Raw genomic sequence first — 12,788 nt, forward strand, 5'->3', positions numbered from 1 at the left:
CTGTTTCTTTGGGACACCATCATCACGATAGCTCACCCTTTGCTGATTTCTTTCCTAGAATTACTGGGAAGGAAAATCTGATTGGCATAGCTTGGGTCAGGTGTCCCCACTCCTGCCTTCCCCGCTCCCTGGCAAAGGCAAAGTAGAAAACCTTGACTCAAGGCCCCATCAGGGAAGGCTTCATGCGATGGGAAGGGGCAATTTACCAAAGGAAAATGGAGGAGCAGGAAAAAAATATCAGAAACCTACTATGTCCCCATCATTGCAAAAACAGAAGGAGAGGCCACCTATTTGTCGAGAATCCTAAAGAAGGGACTTCTGTGCTGGAAGGAAGTTGGACAAGACAGTTTAGAAGGTCCTTCCAGTTCTGTGTTTCTAAAGAGGAATTGAGAAGTGGAATTGATTACTGAGATCCAGGGTCATTAGGAAAGCCCTAAGAAGGAATATTTATCTGATCTTGGCTATAAGGGAAGGATGGGATGCAGCTAACAGGGAAGTAACCATAGAGTAGGCATGGTGGTTCAGGGGACTGATCACTGGCATTGGTCATTGAATGTCATGGGTATTGAGGCATCATGGAAACACTTTGAACAATGGAGAGACATGTAATAAAACCTGGCTTAGGAAATTTAAGCTGGTAACTGTTAGTAGATTGAACTAGAGAATGGCAAGGCCAAAGGCAGGGAGATCAATTGGTTTGAGAGCCTAAGCCAAGGTGATAGCAGCAGGAAGGGAAGGGAAGCAGCAGATGAGAGGCATTTCTCATGCAGTGCCTACAGAATTTACAGGAAAAGGCGAGAATGAGAGAAAGAGGTCAAGAATGACTCCAGGTTTCAAACCTGGAGATCTAGGAAAAGGGTAGTATAACTGGAAGAAAGGTGACAACTTCTAATTTAGATATATTGAATCTGAGGTGATGGATATCAATTAGTACAAGCTTGAAATTTAGTGAGAGATATGAAGGCTGAAAACAGATCCCGGATTCCCCCATGTAGAGATTGCACTTGAGGATATATGAATAGATGACTTTCTATAAGAAAAGAGTATAATGCAAAAGGGCAATTGAGTCCTTTTAGAAAGAGGCAACCACTAAGAACTAGAACCACTAGAAATCATTTCAGGAATAATGAAACTTGAACTGGCTTTTAAAGGAGGAGAGGTGGGAAGGAATGCCAAACAGGGACATGTTTATAACTAGGATTGATCAGCAAATTTCAAAACTGGATTGATCAACATGATCCCTGCATTTAAAAATTAGAAGATCTGCATGATTTCTCTTAAAAAAAATTATTCTTTTTATTCTGCCACCTATCTACTCTGTGCCATGGTTACAGATAGAGAATGGAAGAAATGGGATGTGACAGAAATTAGTAGATGAAGATCTCAGGAGAACTACTAGCTCTCCAGACCTACGAGTCTCGTGGGATGCTAAGTGGAGGGCTTAAAGTATGGACAGTGCTCTTGATGACAAAGGACATGCCAGCCTTAATGGTTAAAAGTGGGGACACATAATAGAACTCACCAGTCCTGAAATTCTGAATTTGATATCTGTGAGACAAAGCAATCGATGAAGAAACAGAAGAAATCACTGACACTAGTGACCTCTAGTGGAAATAGGCTTCAGGGAAATATAGATACAGATACCTAGATATGCATATACATATACATATTTTCCATTAGATTAGATAAAATCAGTAGCACATTCAGCCAGTTTATTTCCAGAGGAGTGTGAAGGAAGGGACTGCTGGAAATAGCACACAAATCCTACCCAGAAAGCGGAAATGTACCGGGAATACTTTGTTTTCTGAGTCAGACTAAGTTGATTAATTTTCTGGACATGTAATGGCTGTCAAAGACATTACCTGGGAAAAAAATAGTGTTTGGGCAGTGACTTCACTTGTCACTGGGTGGACTTGGCATGTTAATGGCAGCCAACAAGAGAACATGCTGACAGATTTGAGGAGGAAGCAGCACTGGTTACTGTGCCTTTTAAGCATCTTTTCATTATGACATAGAAGAAAGCTGTTATCGCTGAAATATGTACATATTTGCTATTCAGTATTTTATGGCTCCAGTCCTGTCTCTTTCCTTTGCCTAGTGGGTGTTTGTGCCAAGTGTTGGCAAAAACACTGTTGAGCTGGGAGGAATGGGAGGGGATAATTGGTGGCCTTGGCCTTTGAAATGGGACCAACCTCCAAGCACAGTCAAGAAGGTCAACATCAGACCACGCCGGGCACTCCACACACATTCTCTTTCAGAAGTGCTTTCAGGATATATAATCTTGACACTGAGGAAAAGCGAAGGAATGGGAGGGTTGATGGAGATTTTAAGTTTTTCTGATCACACTGGGGGCTAATAACGGGTGAGCTGAATTAAATGGGTGAGGGGGGTGTAGAAAAAGGCGCAAAGGAAAGGTTAAAAAAATGGAGATTATACAGAAGCAAACAGAATCAGCGTTATTAAACCCTGGGCAACTGTCACTTCTGGAAGCAGAGTGATAGTTGTCCTGGTCTCGTATTACCTGTGTGGCAGGAGGTGTCACCTTGCCTTCTTTCATTATTTAACCCCCATCTCACACCCTGCTTTGTTTACTGATGCTCTTGTGCAGCTTGGTGGGTCTGCTTTCCCCCAGATTTGCTCCCTCTCCTCTCCATATCATTTCAAGGATGTAGAAACAACCTTTGACAGCCTTTTGTGAGAATTCCACTCTGGTCTGCAATTTCCAGAGTTCTGGTCTCTGTGAATGGGCGAAAGGTGGTCTGGCTGCTCCCCAGGTCAAAGACTTCCCTGGTATTATTTCTTAGATGCCAGCCAAACCACAGAGAAGAGTTAAGAGAGACCAACGTGAGTGGTCCTTCCTCTTTCCTCTGCAAAGATCTTTTCCCCCAGGATACGTAGTCATTTCTCTCCAGAATAGGTCATTTCAGGGGACTAGTCTAAGAATGAGTTTACTTACTGAAGATGAGCTGATGATTTTAATTTGCTCCAAGGCTTCTGTCAGGCTGCCTTCAATCTCAGAGTCATCTAAGGAGAAGAGGTCGCCAGCTCGTGAAAGATCTTTTTGTCCCAAGACCAGTCTGAAGAGTTGATGCATGCTGAGGAGTCTGATAATCAATGGACTGTCTGCAGGCCCAGGACCATGTGTCTCCGTCACCAGAGGTTAGTGAGACAAAAACATGTAGCAGGACATAGACTTCGTATTCCTTGAAAGGTCATTTTTCTCCAGACTTTGAGGTCTTCTTTGACAATCTCTGCAAGAGAAACAAATGACACAAGATAGCCTTTAGTAGGATGGCATGAGCTCAGAATGTGAACGTGGTGCCCAGAAGAGAGAGAGGAAAACAAAGACATTTGGAAATGTGCATGGGATCACAGATTCTGGCTTGATGATCTTCAAAAGAACTCTTTCCGTATTTTGTCTCAAAGAGTCCTGTCAAAAATGATTATATTTCTCCAGAATTTAATTTGAGCCTCAAAAAGCAGCTTAAATCCCCTACTTTTCTCCTTTCTATATCCTTTCTATATCCTCTCCTTCTCTCCCTGCCACAAGGAAACAAGTGGACCAGCAACAAATATGCCCAATACTTGCCATATTTGCCCCAAACAGATTCCCATGGGAACCAAACAGAAAAGGGCAATGAAAGGAAGATAGAACACAGGAAACACCTTTTAGACCCACTGCCTGTTTCCTGGATGTGGAAACCGATGCTTAACTTACCTTCTTGGCTGGGCTTCTTTGCTGTATTGACAACAGAAGCTTCCTGAACCTCAGTCCAGAAGGTGCCCTATTCTTATGTACTCTCTAAACAAATGGCTATGAAATAAAGAACTCTGCCTGGGAGTATGAGATCAGATAAATCTCTATAGCACGTGAGCGTGAACTTGCACACAGAGCTTGAAGGTGAGAACATTGCAATGAAGGCTAAAGAGGAAGGGTTTTAGGATCGGGCAATCCTCCCTCTATTCCCAAAGTTGAAATAATAAAGTCCCATTGTAGTTCTTACTTAATTAACAGCCCACAGAGAGTAAGGCAATGGTACCAATTAAATAACTGATTATTCTCATCAGCTACTTTCTGGGCCCAATAAAACCACAGACCATTTGCCCTGGTAGAGACCTTAGCAGTCATTTCATAACCTTGGGGAGGTTTAAGACTTCTTCGAGGCCTCACGGTAGCTGTGGCAGTGCTCTTCTCCTGATCTCAGGCCAGTGGGTTCCCCCGAAGTTTACATTAGAGTGGAGTCACCTCATACATACAGGTAACTTACAAATGCAGCCACTTGTTCCAAGAGTGAGAGCTGAGAGTGCTTTATGTAACATAAGCGATTCTGCCCAGCATTTCAGTGTGAATGTGTTCCCCAGAATGAGTGTGAAAAGGGAGAGTCTGCTGCTCCCTTGGGTGTCCCCCCGTGAGCTATCACTGGGGCAGCAGCTCTCTGTGCCGAAAGCAGTTTTAAAGTTTAAAGATACATACTCTCCATACAACATGCTCTCGAAGCACAAGCCAAATCCCTCATCAGGCACTTAACTAAAGAAGCTATCTGTAGTATTCCAAATGGTGCAATTTATAGGCCATTGAAGAGATTTCAAGGGTAGTATTGCCTACATGCAACTTTTGCACTACCTACCAGCTTTAGAAAAATGACGCCCAGTACTTACATATGCTTGTCTATATGCCAGATCCTGGATGCTTTGTAAACATTAACTCATTTATTCCTCATAACAACTGTATGAGGATATTTCATTCCTATTTTACATGTGAGGAACACAAGACATTAAATAACTTGTCTAAGCCACATAGCTAGTAGATTAGAGAGCTGGGATCTGGACCCAGAGACTCCAGTGCTAGGCTCCCAGTTCGTAACTGCTGTGGACTGATGATGACACATAAGGCTCCACGTGAGGCTACCGTCAGGAGTGGAAACCTCATTAGTAACGTTTGAGGATGAAGATATGGGTAGGGTCATAAAGCAAGAAAATGAATTCCTCTTGCCTCCTACACTGACCCTGCATCCTTGTCCATCTACACCCTGGGATTTAGACCAACCAGAGAGCAGGAGGGTCACAAGGAAGAGAGGCTTAGAGGGTGAGAAAAGAACAAGAGGGGTGGGGAAGGTTTCAGGGGATGGGGAGAGAGGAGAGTGAGGATCCTACAGAGTACCTTTGCATCCTGGCAGATGTGGAGGGGTGAATTACAATATCTACAAGAAAAATTAGGGCAGTGTTTTCCTGAATTTTCCCCTGCTCCCCTCGCCCTCCCCCACCCAGATATTTGCAATGACAGAGTCTCCGTGAAATAATATTCAGGAAAATAAGGTATTGGGTGGAAATTACTTCACCTTGACCAGTCAGCTTGTGGGTCACTATCAGGCACTTCTGGAAGCAGATTGAGCTGCCCCAGACGTAGCAGAGCTGGAACTCTGAGAAGGAGCAGAAATACGTGCTGGGAGAGAGGGGCACCCACAGGGTTCTCCTGGGCTCCTTCTTTTCTTTTCACACTTGCAGTGACACCTGGTGTGGAGTCCCACACTCATGCTTCCAACTGCAGCTGTTACTCTTGTGTGTCCACCATGTGCAACATTGTTGTTCAACACATAGCCACACATGAAAGCTTTCACACATCCAGGGGTGGAGGAGGGGGAGAGGAGACTTGTACCAAATGTTCTACATTACAAGGATGACCCAGAGAAAAGTCCCCGAGGTACTACAAAAGGAAGTTTGGGGAAGTACGAGGGAGAGAGAGATCTCTCCTAGGGGAAGATGATAAGGAATGGGTTTGTGGTGGAAATGGTGTTTAGCCAGAACTTTTAGGTTTCATTCAGTGCATGTGTGCTGAGTACATACTAAGCCACCTGCTGTCTGGGGCCCCAGATTCAAATTCCAGCCCAGGCTCTAGATGCTGTGCGGAGACCCTTTGCACCCCTGCGAACATGGCGCTGCGAGTGGCGCGCAGCGTGCGGGCCGCGATCTGCAGCCTGCGCGCCATCTCTGCGCCCAACGCGCCCTGCCCGCCGCGGCCCTGGGGACTGCGGGCGGGCGCCGTCCGGGCGCTGCGCACCGGCCCCGCTCTGCTGTCCGGTCGTAAATTCACAGACAAACATGAATGGGTAACAACAGAAAACGGTGTTGGAACAGTGGGAATCAGCAATTTTGCACAGGAAGCTTTGGGAGATGTTGTTTACTGTAGTCTGCCTGAAGTTGGGACAAAATTGAACAAACAAGAGGAATTTGGTGCTTTGGAAAGCGTGAAAGCTGCTAGTGAACTCTATTCTCCTCTATCAGGAGAAGTAACTGAAATTAATGAAGCTCTAGCAGAAAATCCAGGACTTGTCAACAAATCTTGTTATGAAGATGGTTGGCTGATCAAGATGACACTCAGTAACCCTTCAGAACTAGATGAACTAATGAGTGAAGAAGCATATGAGAAATACATAAAATCTATTGAGGAGTGAAAATGGAACCCCTAAATAAACTAGTTTGAAACAACTTAATCTAGCATAGTTGTCTTAAATTAGTGGTGGATAGATTTTTAAAAAGCAACTTTTAGCAAAAGAAACTACTTGAAACAATGTTGCCTGAAGAAAATACCCCTTAACTTCCTAATGATTTCAGATAAACACTATGCATCTTTTTCACAACACCCTGTGATTTTTAGGCTAGTCTCCAGTTATAATACTCAGAATTCCTGAAATTATCTGTGGTAAAACTAGTTATAAAAATTATGTAATTCAAGGATAACATTGCTATCTTAACCTTATATAATATTGTAACTTGCTTACAGCCATCCCTGGATTTGGGTCAAAATACTCAATGAACTTGCCACTGGAAATAAATGACAGTGGAGAAAAGTTTGTTAGTTGTATAGTGTCCAGTGAAGAACATTACTATCTTAATTTTGCAGTATACTGTGTTTGCTGGTGCTATTTTTATACAGTGAAGCAACAGCCTTGCAGGAAAATAAGAAACAGTTTAATAATAAAATATTCAACTTCTTAAAAAAAAAAAAAAAAATTCCAGCCCAGCCACTCTGTGGTCATGGGGCCTTTGGTTCATGCTCTTCCCTTCCCCAAGCCTCAGTTTTCTCATCTGCAAAATGTGTCTAAGGCACACCTTATCTACCTCATCAGGTTGTTTTGAAGATCAAAGCAGATAACACACAAAAGAGCACTTTGTAAAATAATGACACCACCAGCTGATGGTTAGTGGGTGTTTACCATGTGTCAGGCACTACTCTCGAGAGTTTCCCCACATAACGAGTCACTGAATTCTCACAATTCCATGCGATGAGAAAGTGGTGTTCAGAGAGGAAAACAAGCAGTCCAGGGGGACCTGGAGAGTGAGTTGCAGAGTCAGAATTGAAAGCAGTTGGTCTCCCAGGACAAAGCCCCTCTCAGGACTTTGTGTAGGTACATACATGACTGTGCATGGTAATTATTGAGCTGCCTCCCTTCCATCCGTCCTCATGTAAAGAGCACCCTGCATCCTTATCCAGTCCGCCCTTTCCTGGATAAGAATCAACAGGGCATGTCATTTATTTTGCAGCAGCTCTGGTCAATGTTTTGCTCAGGTGTCTGGCTTCTCTTGCTGTTCTCTTTGCAACAGCCCAGAAGGTTAGAGCCAGATCAAATTTTACCTCATCTTCTGAGAAACTTCCTACTCTTACGAATGTCATGGTCCTGTGGCCTATATGTAGGTGTACATATGCACCCACTGTACACACACACGCACATGTATGTACACACACTAGGACACTTCCTATGTACCAAGTTCTTCTCTAGGCACTTTCTTCTCAGTTCTCCCATCAACCCTGCAGGTAGATATGATTACCGAAGAGGAAACAGGACTGGTGAGGTTAAACATCATGCCCCAGGTTATACACAGAGCCAAGATTCACATCCAAGTAGGTCAGCCTCCAAATCTTTTACTTTCTGTGTTACAAAAACTGGCTTATAAAATTTCTTTTCATCCCCAACTTTGGCCCTCCTAATTTCCTTCCCTAATCTTTAAGAGACCCTAATCTGACGCCCAGGTTCTCATTATTCAGTCTACATTTTTTAAGCAGATGTTGACTGACAAGTCAGGTTTCTGTATGGAGGAAACAGACACCCCAAAAAGAGAAATGATTCTGAACCACGCGCAACACATTTCGGGGAGTCCCAGCTGTCCCCCGCAAACGCACTTTACCTGCGTGCTACTCCTCAAAGGCGCACTTGCTGCTACTCAGCAGTCTATTTTGAGACTGGGTGGGAGACTCGGGCAGCGGACTCCAAGGGCACAGGGAGTGGAATCTACTCAGCTCAGTGAACCTGAAGTTGTTCACTGCGGTGCCGGGTTCAAGAATTCTAGGAATGCAGCCCGATGCCACTGGCAGCTCTGGAGCTGGTCAGGTGACAGGCTGCGCCTCACCCAGTGGAGAGTTACCTCTGAGTGAAACGCTCTGTTTCCTGGGGTGAAGCAGAAAGCCTGCTCCAGTAAAGTGGAGTTGTTTTTAACGGCGAAAACAAAACTGCCTGTGTTCATGAAAATCTATACTTTCCCTGAGAAGAATGGAGGGGGAAAAAAAAAAAAAGCCACGCAGATAACACGGTTTCAATAGGAACTCAAGCAGGTGAATGGGACGGCTAATGGGAGCCATTTCTTAACATCCACCCCCCTCCCTTCCCCGGAAGGGAGGAGAATTGCAGCTTAATTAACACTTCCCTCCCCCTCGAGATTTCACATACAGAGTCTGAAACACTGAGAGTTTGTCCAGGAAGAGTCACAGCTCCTAAAGAAGTCATCCTCTTGCTCTGCCTCTAGATCAGCATTGTTGAAAGTTTCAGGATGCAGGAAGTTGCTAATAAACAACAAACTTACTCAACAAAGATGCATACCCTGTTTTTTCCCACTTTATTTGCTGGGAGGTTCTTGAGTCAGACTTAGATTGGTACTTTAAATATTGCAGCAATACTCAGAGAAAATGTTTATCTGCTTCATCTATTGATGCTGCAGAGGAGAAAAAGTTACCGAAACCCTTCCTTACTGTTTCAAAAGTTAGTGACACATTTTTAAAACATGTTTTAAACTATATTATTCTCTACCCCTAGCTTGTCTGTTCCTATAGTAGGTCTGCTCGTCCCATGGAGTCACTTATCTGCTGACAAAGTGCACAAAAAGCTGTGCTGCAGATAAATTCATCTGCATGATCACCAAGATGTGAACACTGCAAGTGTCTCCCCAGGGGTGCTACCCCATAAAGGTGTGTGCTCAGGGTGGCCACACACCTGCCACTGAACCAGGTCATATGCTTCAGGAGAATAACCTCTTAAATCTTCCTAAACACTTGGTGGTCAGTCTGTTTTTACGCCATGCACACGTGGAGGACTGTCTCCTTAAAGAGTTTACTTTATAAAAATAGAGAACCTAGTCATCCGTGAGAAGGTGTATTCTCTCACTGATAATTTTCTGATACAGTAGCTGTATTCTATTCCCTTTTAATGGAATAGACTATATTTCTTTAGTCTTCCCTCTTCTTCCTCCTCTATTCATTATTCACGGTACTTATCACTAGCTTTTATTCAATTTTCTATCATTTTTAAATGAGCTTAGGGCCCAGAATTGGACAGAGTATGGGGACCCAGTAAGAAGAGCAGAGTGGTAAGTGTGGGGGGACCTGGGCACATCTGGGCTCAGCTATGCCGTTACCTGCAGTATAAACATGGGCAGATAAATCAACCTCCCTGAGCCTCAGGTTCCTTATTTACACCTGAGGATGGTGATGTGGGTTGTTGGGAGGTTTAAAGAGATTATGTAAAGCATTTCACACAGATCTGGCATATAGCAACCACACGAAGAGTGACAGCAATCATATCCTTAATAATAGCATTATTCTTGTAGGTCATTCTCCTGTTTACATGTCCCCATGCCATACCTTGTAAATGCTAACGATGACTGTACTGCTACCTGACATTGAATTCACAACGTTAAAGGTGCCTAGGTCTTTTCCATTTGTGTCATATTTATATCCTAGTTGTACTCTCCCCCAATCTTAAATCTGGGTAGTTCATGCACTATCTTGTATGTGTCCCTGTTGATTTCTTGGCAAACTTACCTTGTTCTCTTGGAGAGACAGCTCTACTGTGATGTTGTCCCCACCATGGCCAAACGGTAACAGTGAATTTTTTCACAGAGCGGATATGGACTGAAATACAATGTATCTCAGACTTTTTGTGGCCAGGTAATCCAAATACTTGAGCTTTCTACTTAAGTGTGGCGCTCACTCCCATGTTTATTAGGAAGGAGGGGGGGTATTATTCCCTCCAGGGCACCAGAGGGAAAAGTTCTTCATGACTTTTCAAGGTGACCTATGCTGAATGGGTGCTAATAAGACATTGCTGCTTTACTCTATTATGCATCAGTAGATTCTGCTAAATGAAAACACACTTGAACCAGAGGACTTAATCGCCCAGCTATTGGGATACCACTTTGGGGGGGATTTCAATAAACATAACTATCTCAGGAAGCCACATTATTCTGAAGAAATGAGCTTCTAGCTTCCAACTCCAGGTTAGGATATTCTCTGGTTTCTTCACTTCAGATAATTCTACAATAGCAATATTTACTTACATTATGCTTTGGACAACACTACTGTGCATCAAAAAATTCTCATTTTATTCACCTGTGTTTAAAATGCCCAGTGACTAACTTAGACCCATTTGGGTTCTAGAAACTTTCAATAAAGTTCTCAGATTTTCCCTTGAAAGAAAGGATTAAAGATCCTTTTCAAGGAGCATCTTTTTCACACAGTGTGAAAGAACTACAGGCGTTCCCATGGGAATGGGCCGCATACATTTCAGCCCTTCCCACAAGATGTCTATTGTTCCCTGGGCGTCTCTCGGCTCCCTCTGCTGTGACACGTTGCTACACTTCACTTCTACTGAAAGCCTTTGAGGCTGGGTCATTCCAAATGATGCTAAAGGACTCAACCCTTGGTGTTTTTGCTAGAACTCATACAGTCTAAGTTTGTAGCAGCCTTGTTTTCATAAGCGCATACAAAAATTAGGTTTGGTGACCTGTTTAGGCAAGAGCTCAAAAAAAGCTACTTAATTTTGAAAATATATTGCAACTTATGAGAACACAAATAGATAGGAAACATTTCATCAGGAATGAAGGAAACATCTAACAAACTTTCTAAACCAAGAATTTGTGATCTGTCATAATGATTTCAAGGTGTATCAATTTTCATTTGTAAATTTTGACTTCACAAGACACATTTGCTCTGGAATTGATACAAATCTCACCAAAAAAACTTTAATTCCAATTTTCTGGGTTTGTTTTTCCAGAGAACATACCCAGAGTTGCAAATTACAAGGAAAATTCAATGTTAAATGTATCTTTATTTACATTTAAATTTCATATATTAAACAACTGCATGACCAATTCAAATAATGCCCTAAGTATTTTTTTTCTAGTCTTTAAGTTGAAAACATATGTAAATGTCATGGAATTCAGCAGTTGAGTACTATAGCAATTTAAATATGTATTTGAAAAACAAAAAAGTGGCTAGATTCAGTTATGATTTGTAAGGTATCTGAAACATCAAGGGAAAAAAATGACAGCAACAACAAACAATAATGGTGACTGTCCTACCCAGTGACTGTAATGATGCCAGTGAATTTTCTTTGAAACTCATAGGCAGAGCCAGTTTCTTTGCTGGTTGCAAAATGTTTCTTGAGGTAAACAAAAGTATGAAATAGAAATGAGCCTAGACTATTACGGAGTAAAACAAAAATGCACATTCTGTGAATCTAGAAGCACAGTTTTCTGCTCCAGAGGCCTAGAGACATGTTTTAATAACCCACAGAGAGGTTGCTTTTTTTTTTTTTTTATCATAATAACTGAAAAGCATGCATACATGGCTAGACACACAGCTCCCAAATGCACTTTATCTGCTTAATCAGCCACAGCCGCTGGAAGTTTCTCTGCCCCAGTCCGGAAGCCCACTCCTTGCCCCAGTACCGCTTCTGACGTTTACTTTAATTAGCTTTTGTTTTTGCTGAACAAAAGGACAGGAAAGAAGACAGCCATACCTCTTAGCACAGGAAACTCTGGCCATCATAGGAAATAGATGGCAAAATGCTTGATCTTTAGAGCAAGTCGGCAGGAACCCACGACCATGCTCAGAAGCAGCCCAGTCGCCCCTGCCTGGTTCCGTCCTGTCGGCAGGCAGCAGCCGTGTTTTCCTGAGCTGCTTGTCAAGCCTGAGGTGCACTTGATTCCCTCCCCTGGACTCACCATGCTGAATCGAGCAAATGAGTAACTTCTCCTCCCTCTTTCAAACTTCTGCTTAGTGCTAACAACTGGCACAAAGCTTCGCTTATTTCTGCAGTAGATTTACAGAAGCCTCTCGGAGCAGATCCGTAGATTGAAAAGAATTAGAAGATTTGCCTAACAACCAGTAATTTAGGTGCTGTTAATGAATAGCTCACTCTAAGGAATCAAGGAAGTTTTAGGTTAATATCAGATGTGGGGCCTTTTATCAGGCAGGCATCAGTGAAAAGGTCTGGGGAGGGATGGAGGGAGGAATGTAGTGGAATGAGATAGTATTTAAGCCAAATATGATAGAAGAAAAATACCACAGGAGAAGGAAAATAACTAGTCTCAATGAGCAAACAATCTAACTATATTAGTATTGCTAGTGAAACCCTGAACAACTGAATGAAGCATCTAGTAGCACTAGAGATCTTTCCAAGCCAGCACTGTCCCTTCTTGTGCCCATCCAAATCGCTAATTCACTTCCTCTTACCATC

At 42.9% G+C, this 12,788-nt stretch overlaps 2 protein-coding genes across 6 annotated transcripts in view; one reads left to right on the top strand and one right to left on the bottom strand.

Annotated features, from left to right (window-relative positions):
- The window catches only part of VEPH1 (ventricular zone expressed PH domain containing 1), a 122,949-nt gene extending 110,626 nt beyond the window's left edge, over window positions 1-12,323 (bottom strand). For 3 of the 5 annotated variants that reach the window (XM_057545993.1, XM_057545989.1, XM_007164840.3), the window contains exons 1-2: window positions 12,069-12,258; window positions 2,957-3,251 (exon numbers count right to left, since the gene is read on the bottom strand). In XM_057545993.1, the coding sequence (XP_057401976.1) occupies window positions 2,957-3,094 (138 nt within the window). In that variant the 5' untranslated portion in view covers window positions 3,095-3,251; window positions 12,069-12,258. The other 2 variants (XM_057545991.1, XM_057545990.1) reach the window with 2 other exon arrangements.
- Window positions 5,930-6,491, top strand: LOC103014393 (glycine cleavage system H protein, mitochondrial). The gene has a single exon (XM_028164333.2). The coding sequence runs from the start codon at window positions 5,931-5,933 to the stop codon at window positions 6,450-6,452; it is 522 nt and encodes a 173-aa protein (XP_028020134.2). The 5' UTR covers window position 5,930; the 3' UTR covers window positions 6,453-6,491.
- Window positions 12,324-12,788: the final 465 nt, after the last annotated feature.

This window comes from Balaenoptera acutorostrata, chromosome 4 (assembly GCF_949987535.1).
Source record: "Balaenoptera acutorostrata chromosome 4, mBalAcu1.1, whole genome shotgun sequence".
NCBI classification, from domain to species: domain Eukaryota; kingdom Metazoa; phylum Chordata; class Mammalia; order Artiodactyla; family Balaenopteridae; genus Balaenoptera; species Balaenoptera acutorostrata.

What these genes read in the sequence shown, in the direction of transcription:
- LOC103014393 (XM_028164333.2), top strand. Translation starts at nt 5,931, where the DNA reads ATGGCGCTGCGAGTGGCGCGCAGCGTGCGGGCCGCGATCTGCAGCCTG.